Genomic DNA, 14,478 nt, shown 5'->3' on the forward strand with positions numbered 1-14,478 from the left:
TGTACTGAGGCATATAAAGTTTGCCTCTCTTTCCACTGATGGCCGACTAGGCCATCTTCTGATTCATATGCAGCTAGAGACATGAGCTCCGGGGTACTGGTTAGTTCATATTGTTGTTCCACCTATAGGATTGCAGATCCCTTTAGCTCCTTGGGTACTTTCTCTAGCTCCTCCATTGGGGGTCCTGTGATCCATCCAAAATATCTATATCTTAAAATCAAATATAGACATCATCTCCTGTAAAAAAATGGGAAAAGATATTCCAATCAAATGGACCTGTGAAGCAAGCTAGTATAGTATCTTGTAGCCATTTTAGTATCTGACAAAATAGACTTCAATCAAAACTAATCAGAAGAGATAGAGAAGGAAACTCCATACTCACCAAAGGAAAAAATCCTCCAAGAGGACATTGCAATTTTTAACATCTATTCTCCAAATAGGATAGCCCTGATGTTGCTTATATTTTGATGCTAATTCTGCTTTCCCAGGAGGGGTTGCAGATGAGTCATGAATTACTTACACAGGTGACTTCTTGTGAACCTTCCTCCCAGCTTAATTTGTAAAATAAAAGTTAGAGACAGTGATTGGGCAGTAGAAGGGAAGGTGGAGCTGAAAAGTTTGGGGGAGAAAGAGGGAAGGGAAGAGGACAGAGGAGCAGGAGGAGGTGGAAGGAAAGCATAGCAGAAGCACATGGCCTGGAGAAACCACAAGAGATAAGGGATCTCAAAGATGGGGAATATAGTAGTATAGTGGTAGATTTGCCAATCTAGGCATGCAGCTTGTATTCATATTAATTGAGTTGTGTTTTCTTTACCAGGGCTTATCTGGGTTGGAGATTTACTGAAAAAAATTGGTGCCCAACATATTGATTAGAGCTCAACTAACCTGAGATAAAAGTTCACTGTCCTCCAACCCTCCAAATATGGCTCAGGCAGCAATCTAGGATGCAGCAGTGTGGATTGAAAGGAATTAGACACCTTATCATTTACCAGTATTGCAATATTTATTCTCTTGATTTACTATCTCTTCTCAAAAGACAGGGCCCTAGATAAAAAATTCCTTACCTTAGAAAAGAGCTTACAAGTAACACTAGAACTAAAGGTTTAGGATTTTATAGGTCACAATAAGCAGCAGAAAGAGGAGAATGAAGATTAGAGACAGGAGCTGGAAGAGACACTAGGAAAATTAATTTGACAATTCACAGATCAGACTGAACAGCATGGAGATAGAGATAAAATTTGGAAGCAAAGTCTAGAGGATAATTTACTAAAGCTAGCAAATCAAACTAAGGCAGATGTTGCAATATTAGAATTACAACATGAAGAGAAGCTTAGATCATGGAAGCAGGGCTTAGAACAGAAGATACAGGAAATTATAGAGCAGCATGAACAACAGAAAGAGAAATTTAAGACTTGGCAATGTGGCCTAGAAGAAACACTAAAATTGAAGACAGAGAAAATTATAGATCAGAATAAGAGACAGAAAGTTGAAAATGAAGGTGGGAGACAGGAGCTGGAAAAGATGCTAGAACAAAGGATGCAGCAGCTCACAGAGCAGACTGAGCAACAGAGAGAAAATAATGAGGATTGGAAGCAAGACTTGAAGAATAACCTTTTAAAATTAATCAAAATAAAATGAACAGCAGACTATCAGAATTGCAATATAAAGAAAGAAATCAAAATATGGAGGCAGAACCTTGAACAAAGAATATAGGAACTGAAGGAACAGGATAATAATAGGAGATATAAAGTGTGGACACAGACCTTAAAGGAAGAATTTAAAATTTCAATTAAAGAGAATAGTCAAGTAGAGACAAAAGATAAAATTAGAGAAAGCTAACCAAAGGGTATTAGAAAACAAGTGAGGAGGTAATCTCTTGCCCATCTGTAACAAGATCTGACTCCCTTTTCTGGAGTGTCTGAAGACAGCTACAGTGTACTAACATATAATAAATAAACAAAATCTTAAAAAAAAAAAAAACAAAACCCAAAACCCAACCAACCAACCAACAAACAAAAACAACTGAAAACCGGTATGATGGAGCTCGTAAACCAAATGGATCTAAGCGATCTTTACAGTCAATTCTCTAATGCACCTCATGGAACTTTCTCCAGACTTGAGGACTCACCTGATCACAAAGCAAGTCTCAACACACACAAGAAAATTTCAACACCTTGCATACTCTCTGACCACTATGGGTGATTAAAGTTGGATATCAACAACAACAGAAATGCCAGGGAGCTTACAAACTCATTGAAACTGAATACCTCATTACTGAGTGAAAATTGGTCAAAACAGATATTTCAAAAGAAATTAAAGACTTTCTAGAATTGGATGAAAAAGAATATGCAACTTCCCCAAACATATGGAACACAGTGAAGGCAGTTTTAAGAGGAGAGTTCATAGCACCAAGAGTGAACATTTAAAAAATGGAGAGATCTCATACTAGTAACTTAACAATACACCTGAAAGCTCTAGAACAACAAGAAGAAATCACAACCAAAAGTAGTAGATGGCAAGAAATAATGAAACTCAGGACTGAAATCAATAAACAATGAATAGCACAAACCATCAATGAAACAGTTTATTCTTCCAGAAAATCAACAAGATCAACAAATTAACTAAGAGGTAAAGAAAAAAAATCCAAATAATGAACTTAGAAATGAAAAGGGGGACATAATAACAGGCACTGAGGAAATCCAGAGAATCTTAAGGACATACTTTAAAAACCTATACTCCACCAATTTGGAAAATCTAAAAGAAATGGATAATTTTTTCAATATTGTACAAGAGACCTGGCCACTCCACTCCCTCTTCCTGTGACCTGGACCTCTCCCTGACTTCCTAACACTTATTAATTTATGAAACTGTTTTTCTCAGCACAGTTTTGTTCTGTGTGTCCATTGGATTACAAACTTTATTAAAAATACAAACAAAAAACCCAAAAAAACAAAAAAAATTTTTTTCAATAGATACCACTTACCAAAGTGAAATCAATATTGGATAAACAATTTAAACAAACCTAAAACCCCTAATGAAATAGAAACAGTAATTGAAACAAAACCCAAGAAAAGGTCTCTGATCAGATGATTTTTAGCATAGAATTTTATGGGATCACAGTTACTGATACCCAAACCACATTAAAACCCAAGTAAAAAGAGAACCACAGGCCATTTTAAAAATGAACATAGATGCAAAAAAAAAAAAATCACAATAAAGTACTTTCAAACTAAATCCAAGAACACATCAAGAAGAGCATCTACTATAATCATGTAGGTTTCTCCCTAGAGATGCAGGCATGGTCCAGCATGAGTAAGTTCATAAATGAAATCCACCACATAACCAAACAGAAAAACAAAACATACATGATCTTTTCATTAGGTGCAGAAAAGGCCTTTGACAAAATCAAATGCTCCTTCATGATAAAAGTTTTGGAGAGATTAGGGATACAAGGCACATAACTGTAACAGTTTACAGTAGGCTCATAGCCAACCTCAACTTAAATGGAGAAAAATACAAAGCACTAAAATCAGGAACAAGATAAGGTTTTCCACTTTCTATACCTGTTCAATATAGTATTTGAATTCTTAGCTAGAACAGTAAGACAGCTGAAGGAGATCAAGGGGATACAAAATGCAAAGGTCAGAGTTAAAGTTATATATACATACACACACACACACACACACACACACGAGTGTGTGTGTGTGTGTGTATGTATGCAGATAATAAAATTAATAAAATTAATCAGTAGAATCATTGAAGATCAAGATATAAAATCTACATACATGAGGATACCTGAATTTTGATAAGCAGGCTAGAAACACACTGGGGGAAAAAAAGCATCTTAAAAAAATGGAGCTAATCAAACTGAATGGCTGCATGTAGAAGAATCCAGATAGATTCATACTCATCCCCCTGTACAAACTCCACTCTAAATGCATTCCAACCTCAATATAAAACTAGATACACTGAACCTGTTAGAAGAGAAAGTACAGAATAGCCTTGAACTCATTGGGGCAGAAAAAGACTTTCTGAACAGAACACCATTAGCACAGACATTAAAATTAATAATTAGTAAATGGGCAAAGAACACTTTCATTCAGACAAAGTAGCAGCCTACAGAATGGGAAAAGATTTTTGTCAACTACATATATAAGATATTTTAAAAAAACTCTAGAAACTCATATCAACCCTCCACAAATAATCAAATTAAAATAGGACACAGATCTAAATAGAGAATTCTCAAAAAGTTGAAAGTTAAATGGCGAAGAAACACTTTAGGAAAGGTTTAACATCCTTACCATGAGAGAAATAAAGTCAAAACTACTTTGATATTTCATCTTATACCAGTCAGAGTGGCTAAGGTCATTAAAACAAATGACAGCTCATGTTGGCAAGAATGGTGAGTAGGGGAAAAACTCAGCCATTTCTGGTGGGAGTGCAAACTTGTATAGACACTATGGAAATCTTTGGGGTGGCATGCCAGAAAGATGGGAACCAATCTACCTCAAGATCCAGTTGTACCACTCTTGGACATATAATCAAAGGATTCTTAATCCTACCACAGAGACACTTGGTCAACCATCTTCATTGCTCCTCTATTCATAATACCTAGGAATTGGAAACAACCTAGAGATCACCCTTGACAGAAGTATGGATAAAGAAAATGTGGTACATATATGCAAGGGAGCATTATTCAGTTGTTCAAAAATGAAATCATGGAATTTTCAGGTAAATGGATGGAATTAGAAAAAAATGAGTAACTGAATGAGTAACTCAGATCTAGAAAGACAAATACAGTATAGTACATGTTTGCTTATATATGGACATTAGCTATTAAGTCAAAGCTAACCATTATACAGTCAGAGAACCACATAGGAATAGAGTAAGGGACCTGGAGTTGTAAATCTTCCTAGGTTATGGAAAAAAAAATAGAGAGTTATAGATGAATGGAGTTGCTGAAATGGGAGTATCAAATGGGAAGGTGGACAGAGTTGGGTAGAGAGTGTGACAAGAGAAGGAATACTGAATGAGACAGCTAAAATTAAGGACTACTTAAGGGGTGGTGTGGATACTAAAACCAGTAGAAGGGGATCTAAATAAATTTGCCAAATAATGGGGGACAACATAACACAATCTGGATAGCTCTTGTCACCAAATGAAGATTTCAGTATTGGGATTGGGTTCCATCTAATTGAATAGTTGACCGAAAAAAATCCCCTGGGAATCCTGAAACAACCCAGGCAGTTCTCAAGACCATAGGTTGTTCTCCACAATCTGATGGCAAGACTCCATTGCTAAAGACAGCACCTAGACAACTTCCTGAACATGGAAACATTGATGCCTACATGGAGAACTTATTCACATGTCCTAGTGTTTTTGGTACAGGAAAATACTCTGCTCTACCCAGAGAGAAAAAGCAACTCAGTCACAAAATATTTGATTTATAACTGTGTCCCACCTACAAGATATGCTAGGGTAATGGTGGCATAAAACTTGTGGGAGTAACCAAGCAACCTCTGAGTGACTGAAGTCTTACTCTGTGAGATGGAAACTAGTCCAGATACTGCTTGGGTGACCAAGAACATGAAACTAGATGGTAAAACCAAATACTACTGTTCTTTAAAAACATGTAGTGATAAAATGACTCCCAATGACATTCTGCTATTCTCATAGATCAGTGCCTTGTTCAGCCATTATCAGAAGCTCCTTTCTTCATCAGATGGGAACAAATATAGAGAGACCCACAGCCAGACATTATGCAGAGACTGAGAGTCTCAATTATAGACCAGATGTCTCCATCAAATCCCTCCCATGAGGCAGCATGGAACCCTGTGAAAGAGGAGGCAGAAAGAGTTTAAGAACCAGAGGGGATGGAGGATATCAAGGAAACAAAGCCCTCAAAATGAACATGAACAAAGCTCAGATGAACTCACAGAGACTAAGGTAGCATACACAGGGCCTGCACTGATCAGAAACAGGTCCTCTGCGTATATATTAAAGCTTCCAGTTGACTGTTTTTATGGATTCCTGACTGTGCAAACGAGTTCCCTCTCTCTCTCTCTCTCTCTCTCTCTCTCTCTCTCTCTCTCTCTCTCTCTCTCTCTCTCTCTCTCTCTCTCTCTCCCCCCTCCCGTTCATACTTTTCCTCTCTCCACGTCCTCTGCTTCTGAAGATTAGTAAATCCTCTGAGGTATTCCCAAAACACCTGTACCCACACTGTACAGCCTGTGTGAGAATCACCTGGGGAACTTGTTAAAGCATGAGATCTCAGGGTGAAACGGTCAGTATTTTTAGTTGGAAGTCACAGAGCACACACTCTTGCAAGTTGAAACAAAAAGGAATTTATTACAGCATATTTGATTTTTTTTCTCAAAATCCCTATGGTCTCAGAGATAGAGATTTCAGCTCAGGCTACAGAGATAAGAAGGAGATGAAAGCACACACTTCTCAGCTCCCAGACAAGATTGCAAAACCACCACTGTGGAGAGGTATCCAGCATGCATGCTGAGCCATGAGTATGATGCCGGAGCCACGAGAAAAGCAGGTGCCTAGGATGTCAGCTGGCATGGCTTCTCAGCTCTCTCTGGTGTGCTTTCAGAGCAGAACAGACACCATTTGCCTCCATACACCTATCTCTGAGGAAAGGAAGCCAATGAACAAATAACCGTGGAGTAAAATATAAGACAAATCAACAAGGCAATGACACATGTGAATGTTCAAATTTTTCTCCCAATAGTAACTCTATTTATTTATTTTTTAAATATGACAAAATAAAATATAATAAGGTAAAGCAAAAGACAGCATATAGAAGTTGGATAAGGAAACCCAACCAAAGGGAAAGAGTCCCAAGTGTGTACAGGAAGGAGGGACTTATACCCTGGGACATGCTCAGAGCTGCAATGTATAAATGATTCCAATAAAAATGTCAGGTGACACCTGCTGCCTGTTATCACTAGAAGTCCAAATACTTCTGCTCAGTGTGTCTTGGTTTCAGAGTAACCAAAGAAACCTGGAATGGGGAGTTGCTGTATAGGGCAATGCTCTGTTCATACTAAGAGGAGGCAGAGCAACACCATTTCACTAAAGAGCAGGAGCCAAACTGCCCAGTGGGACTCCTCCAAAAACCAGCACAAGGCAATTGTCCTGCATGGACCCCTCCTGCACTACAGCAGATTTCTTACTTTCTTTTTTTTTTAATTAGGTATTTATTTCACTTACATTTCCAATGCTATCCNCACACACACACACACACACACACACACACACACACACACACACACACACACACAGAGCGAGCTCTTCATTCCAATTCCCAAAGCATATCCTTTATCCTTTCCAGACATCCTGGATTCCCCTCCCTAGAATTTCTGGGCACATCATTGTCTGTAATATTCTGAAATGTCATATTGCATTCCTTAGTGTTAGAATATTTTTAAAAACATCATTATAATGAGTACTTGGTCTAATTTACCAGGCTGAAGATTCACACTCTTGTTCTGAAAGCTTTTCTTGAATTATTCTTTTGATAGTTATTCTCCCTTGCTCTTTTCCTAGAATTTCTATTTTACAAATATAAGATCTTTTAAACTTACTCTCTGGTTTTCTCATCATATATTTTCTTTCTTGCTACTTTGTAGAGATTTTATTATAATTTTATATTAAAATATTCCCTAGGAATTTCACTTTTACAATTAAGTTTGGACATTTGAGACAAAGCTCGTCCTGTCATCCGCTGCAGACTTTACTTCCTATAGCAACAAGTTTGCTTTTGATGGGGCTAGTTCTTCTGATCTTTTTTTCTGTTCTCAGAATTGTTTTATGATGGCTAAAGAAACTACATTTTTGCTAGGGATCCATCTTGTTATTTAAGAGCTGCTTGTTTTTGACGCCAAGCTTCTAAAAGACAATTTGTTGACAAGCCCAACTCTTTGAGCCCCGTTTGTTCTTGCGACTAACTGCTGGTTTTGGCCTCTGTAACTTGCATATGCAGATACTCAAGGACTATTTTGAGGTCAACTTGACCATCTCATCTTGGCTGAGCAGAACAGTTTTTTGCAGTTCCTCCTTTAAACGTCATTCTGTCACCTGCCTCAGTAGTGCATGTCTCTGATTTGGATTAGAGACCATGGCTCTGCTAGCAGTTTTAACAAATCTGGCCCCAAACTCAGTAACAGTTTCTGTTTCTGCTGGTTTTGTTTTGTTTTGTGCTTGTTTCGTGCTTTCTGTTGCTCCACCCCTCCCTCTACATTCCAGAGTGAGGACTTACAAGGCAGGTTGGCATTTTGTATGCATCGCCATTAGCCAAGTCGTATCTTCCCATATAAGTCTTTAAGCCTATTCATAGGGATGACCATGGCTTTCTCATAGAGTGATCAGATCATCCACCGAAGTGTCCCCTAACTAAACACTTTGAGCCCAAAGTCTGTAACCAAAACGGCATACAAAGGGGGTTTAGAAGTCCTGGTCGGGATCAAGGCCTTCACTTCATGTCTCATCTTCAGCTTTGGGCTCTGCCCCCCTGTAGTACTTGGTTCACACATGTTGACCTCTAAGGTTCTCCAGAGTGGGAAGGAGCAATCACCGCAAACTCTGGTGGGCATTCCCATAATACCCTAGTGTCTGGTTCAGCTCACAGCCAGTTCCACATGGCTCCATCGGTTCTCCAGCATCTCAGGGTTCTCTGCTCTCCTTTTGCACAGTCTGTGAGAGCTGCTTTCCCAGGGCTTTAAAATCATTTTAAATCCTTATAGTTTAAGATTTCGAGTTTCTAGTTTGGGGTTTGGGGGTGGGGTGGGGCTTTTCTTCCCTGAAGGACTCTTTCATCCAGGCTTTTAAAATGTTAATTTTGAAAATTTAGGCAGTTTTGTACATCAGCGGGAGGAGAGGCCCTTGGGCCTCAGAGGGTTCAATGCCCCAGTGTAGGGGAATGCCTGGGCAGGAAGGAGGGGAGTGTGTGGGTGGGTGGGGAGCACCCTCATAGAGGCAGGAGGAGGGGGAATGGGATAGGGGTTTCCAGAGGGGAACCTTGGGATGAGGAAACATTTGAAAAGTAAATACAGAAAATATCCAATAAGAGAAAAAAAGAGAAAGTTTAAACAGAGAACAACAACAAAACATTCAGATGTATCTAGTTTCCAATATTTAATTTTCCCTATGGATCTTCCTACAGCATAAGTCCCGTGCTTTGGTGACACAACAACAGAGCCGCTTTTCTCTAACCAAGCTAGGGGATCATAAGCCATAGGGGGATGTGGGTGAAACTAAAGCCTATCCTTTCTTCTATGCTAAACAATGATCAAAAGTCAAGAAATGAGTCCTAAGCCCAGAGGGACTCATTTGTATCTCTGCCTATAGAAGAAACTTGGAAAACAGACCAAACTTAAGGATTCCATTATACAAAGGAAATCCACATGTAGTTGAACTGTGTTTAGGAAGTGAAGCTTGTAAGGAGGTGGGTTTATGCAATAGTCCTGGGGTCCTCTGGAGGTACCTTTCACATCACATAATGGCTTCTCTGCCACTGGCTATTAGGCTCTTTCAAGCCAGGGAATTAAAGTGGCTCCCGCTTAGCCAGCTTGTCTGAGCAGATACAGAGATGGCATGAAATGCCATCTGAGACTCTCACCTCTCTGACATTCCAGCTGTGCATATCCCCCTCTCTGAAATTGCCTATTTCACATGAATGGGCACAGACATTATGCTCAGCCCAGTATGTCTGATTCATTATTGCAGGATGAATGGTATTGTGTGATTCTGCCTGAGGCTTCTAGAAGGAAGAGATGTTTTCTCTAGATTTCATCCTTCTCAACAAGTCTGTATCCCTTGTTTTCACAAGTATTAAATTCTAAAGTAAAACGGATGCTGAAGGGGAAGAAAATAATTATGACCCTGGGAATTTTTATGAAACCTACAGCTTACAACTCTTGACTATGTAAAGTATCATGGAATTCTCTTTTGTGATATTAAAAACTGAGGAGTTTTGTAAATCCTGTTTTGGCTTCTCTTTACTTTGTTCTTTTCACACACTCTATGTACTACATATAGCTGCTAGACTAATTTTCTTTAAGCTTTGGTTGTATTAGATTGGTCTTTTATAATCACTGACACTAACCTATGATATAATAAACTTCCAATGCATCTGGCTAGTTTGTAAAGTCTTCCAGATAGCAGATAGATTGGCCTCCTCACTGTCCCTACCCTGCTGCTCTTCTGTTGGGCTCTCTCCCATTCTTGGGCTCCACTTGTTTAACACAAGGAGAGGGAACAACGTAAAGGCCTAGGCATCTAGAAACGGTAAGACTGATGGAGAAGGCGATAAGTACAAATCTGAGTTAATTAAGTGGGGATACAAGGCACAACTAGAGCACTCAGTGGGGAACTTGGAGGCTTTATAGACAAAGAATTGTGGAGTGACAAATAAAGATTGGAAAAGCTAGCTGTATGAGTGGTATCCAACATGGGGTGGGCTAGAACACACTCCTCCAATACAGAATATCACCTTGCCTCTCAAAGTCCTCCTAAAGATCCAGTTAAAGGCTTCTCTGCCTACTAAGTTTTGCCAAGGTTGTTTTGATTGATATCCTGGGACAGGACAGCCTTCCTCCTACTGTTATTCTGTCACTGGCACTGGTCCTGGGGCCTCTGCTTGTGTTGGCCTTTGGTGACCCTTGGGAAGAAGACACAGCCTTATAGGTTAGGGCTAATAAATGCTTCCTTCCGAACCGCCAGAAATTCATAATGGATATAATGGGCACCCACCCATAAGGGTGTAGTTTTTCCATATTTTAAAAATTAATTTATTCAGAAACTCCTGAGAGTACCTCAGAATGCGGTTGGGCTGGACATCCCCGGATGCTTTAGTCAAGCTCCGTATCACAGCACTCTCTACACTGTCAAGAGACCTGTAATAGTTCCCATTATTCAAGCAGTTTTGGAGCTATAAATCTGAAAGTAAAAGGCTCATTAATCCTCTAATGTCTTCTATTTTTCTTAAACTCTGTATTATTTTGTTCCTTCCCATTAAACACAGATGCTATACAGCTTCTGGTTGCAGGCAAAAGCTGAAAATAAGCCTAATACAAAAAATAATTGTTCATTAAACATTTGCTGTTTTGGGTGTGGCCTATGATTGTATACAATAACTACAGAAGGGAAGCCTAAGAAAGAAGTGGGGGGGGGGGGCGCGTAGAGGCAGAGACGAGGCTTTTCTAAGTCTCCTCTCGGGTGGAAAATGATTGATTATAAAAGGAAAGAATTTGGATTCAGGAGATCTAAACCAAAGATGTAATAAGGACCATCATGTTCTCACCAAAAACATGAAATCAATTTCACTGTGCTTTAAGACATCCAGCTATGATTTCAAACTGGAGGAGGTGGGTTGCTATTTTCCCAAAGTGAATTTGGTTTGGAATCACTCAACACAGTGAAAAGACAAGTGAGAGTGAAGAAGGATGCTCAGACCCACTGAAGGATGCAGTCAGCGTTCTTCGGCTGCACCTGAGATCCACCATCAGCCTATGGAAGCTTTCTTCTGTTGGAACTTGGCAGTGCCTATTCATCCGACACTGAACATACACATGGCTGAAAATTCTGTAATACGGAAATGTCTTGATAATCATGTATCCATTAATCTGTTTAGAAAAATTGGTCTTACAGGATAAATTATGACCATTTTGTTCAAAATCCTTACTGTGTGGTTCTAAGAGCAAAGGTTCCATGAGGCATATCCAGGGGCTTAGAGTGACATATCAACAAGAGCAAGAATGTTGCCCTTGTCCATCTTGCAAGGCACAATGTCAACTGAGTAACATAGCAAATGGTTTGAGTCATTCTGATATTGCTTCACTTGCTTATAGTACAGGCTTCTCTTCAGCACTAGTGCCTCTTTTTTACATTATTAATTTTCTTCTTAGTGATATACACTGGTAGTGTTAGCTTTTAAATCTTTCTCATCACTCACTTTCCTCCATTATGAAAGGAATCTGTTTTGCTAATTAATGCCACCATCTTTCTAATATAACCAGGATCATTTAATCTATTAAGGCCTTTCTGATCACTGCCACATTTTCAAATTATACCGATTTTAAAGACCAGACCATGGGATTAAATTCCGTGCCATATTTAATATCTCACTCTTCAGAAACCCACTGACAAGTTATTTCCTTCCCTCTATATTTATTGTGTGCCTTTACAGTTTAGTTTTGCTGTCTGTTTTATGTATGTAATAAGTTTTTAGCTCTTTAAGAATTAATATCAAGTTAAATATACATTATTATCTTCTATATTGTTTTTAAATTCTTCTCTACATACTAAATTCTTAATTCACATTTGCTGAATAAATGACAGATAGCATAATAAAAGGTGAGGTTTTCTTTTTTTTTCCAAAGCAAATAGCCTAGGGGGTCCTTGGCATTTCTTAAAATTTATTAATTCAGCTTTCTCTAGAATAAGCAGAAAAACCCTTCAACTGCCTTCCCACGAGTATAGCATCATTGGAGAGGGAAATCAGTAGCTACCTTTCCTGCCGCGTTTGCTCTTCAGTAGTTTCCATGGCACATTCCAGAGAGCTCTGCAGAGACTGCAACTGATTCAAGGTCTCCTTCAACAAAAATCGAGTGACAAATTGTTCCAAATTGGAAGCTTCTTGGTAGTCCTGGGGGGTTACAAAAAATGTAATTAGGAATTTGGTAGCTTGGCAGAGACAAACATTCAGGAAAAAAATTTTTTCCCCAAGTACCCATCAGTCTCAGACTAACCCTGAAAGGGAAAATGGAGAGGAAAGAGTTGTTAGCTCAGAAGTCTGCAGAAGGACTTTCCACCTGCTAGAGGCCGAATTTAGTAACCGATTAGACTTCATCACTTATCCTTGTACCTGCCTCACATAGATAAATTAATAGATATCCATTGTAAAAGAAAAAGTTTCCAGAAAAAAATGTTGGAATGTAACTGACTTGCTTTGTTCTGTTTCATGTATATAATAACCATAACATCATGTATTTTCTTTCTTTTTTTTTTTTGCCCCCAAAGTATAGTCATGTTTCAACAAATGCCTTACTTCATTGTAGTTACATTCACTTCCTGGCCCCAGTCACTACCTGCTTCTTGGTTCGCTATAATGGGAAGCCTCAGCTGCATGCTAACAGTGCCACAGACTTCCTTCTTGGGTGTGTCTTCCCTACTCTATCATGAGCCAAAAGGAATCTTTACCTCTGAAATTGTCATTGTCAGATAGTCTGGTTACAGTGACACAAAAGTAACTAATTCTGGTGGGAAGGGTATAGATCAATTCAGCTAGTGAAAAGATTTATTTGCTTCTATCCCTAAACAAAATGATATCTATTTTTTATGATGTAAAATATAAAACCAATAGAAATAAAATGATGAGAAGCTGCCATGAGTCATGTTTTGGGAATTAGCATGTATGGTTGCAAATCAAAACAAATGAAGTGCAGCTATTTAACCTTTTGGGACCTCACCTTTCTCACTTGAAAATTGGGCTAAACAAGCTTTACAAATTGAAAGTATTCTGTGCTTCTATCGATTCTAAATTATAAAGTACTTGCTGTTGTCCTTCTGATATAAATTACCTCATTTTTTCTAGTCCACAGAATAACATCATAGAACATTTTATTTAGCAAAATTTCAATCATCATCTTTTGAAAAGCCCACTTCTTTTAATTTTTTTATTAGATATTTTCTTTATTTACATTTCAAATGCTATCCCAAAAGTCCCCTGTACCGTCCCACTGCCCTGCTCCCCTACCCACTCACTCCCACTTCTTGGCCCTGGCGTTCCCCTGTACTGGGCATATAAAGTTTGCAAGTCCAAGAGGCCTCTATTCCCAATGATGGCCGACTAGGCCATCTTCTGCTACATATGCAGCTAGAGACACCAGCTCTGTGGGTACTGATTAGTTCATATTGTTGTTCCACCTATAGGGTTGCAGACCCCTTCAGCTCTTTAGGTAATTTCTCTAGTTTCTCCACTGGGGGCCCTGTGTTCCATCCTACAGATGACTGTGAGCATCCACTTCTGTATTTTCCAGGCACTGGCATAGCCTCACAGGAGACAGCTATATCAGGGTCCTTTCAGCAAAATCTTGCTGGCATATGCAATAGTGTCTGGATTTGGTGGCTGATTATGGGATTGACCCCCAGTGGGGCAGTCTCTGGATGGTCCATCCTTTTGTCTTAGCTCCAAACTGTCTCTGTAACTCCTTCCATGGGTATGTTATTCCCTATTCTATGAAGAAATGAAGTATTCACACATTGGTCTTCCTTCTTCTCGAGTTTCTTATGTTTTAGAAATTGTATGTTGGGTATTCTAAGTTTCTGGGCTAATATCCACTTATCAGTGAGTGCATATTAAGTGACTTCTTTTGTGATTGGGTTACCTCACTCAGGATGATATTCTCCAGCTCCATCCATTTGACTAAGAATTTCATAAATTCATTGTTTTTAATAGCTGGGTAGTAC

General features: G+C 38.9%; 1 protein-coding gene across 1 annotated transcript in view; it reads right to left on the reverse strand.

Moving 5' to 3' along the window:
* The window catches only part of Necab1 (N-terminal EF-hand calcium binding protein 1), a 176,924-nt gene that overhangs the window by 39,938 nt on the left and 122,508 nt on the right, over window positions 1–14,478 (reverse strand). The window contains exon 6 of the mRNA XM_021160280.1: window positions 12,519–12,655. Within this exon, the coding sequence (XP_021015939.1) occupies window positions 12,519–12,655 (137 nt within the window). The remainder of the gene's footprint in view (window positions 1–12,518; window positions 12,656–14,478) is intronic.

The sequence above is a fragment of the Mus caroli genome, chromosome 4, assembly GCF_900094665.2.
Source record: "Mus caroli chromosome 4, CAROLI_EIJ_v1.1, whole genome shotgun sequence".
Taxonomy (NCBI): domain Eukaryota; kingdom Metazoa; phylum Chordata; class Mammalia; order Rodentia; family Muridae; genus Mus; species Mus caroli.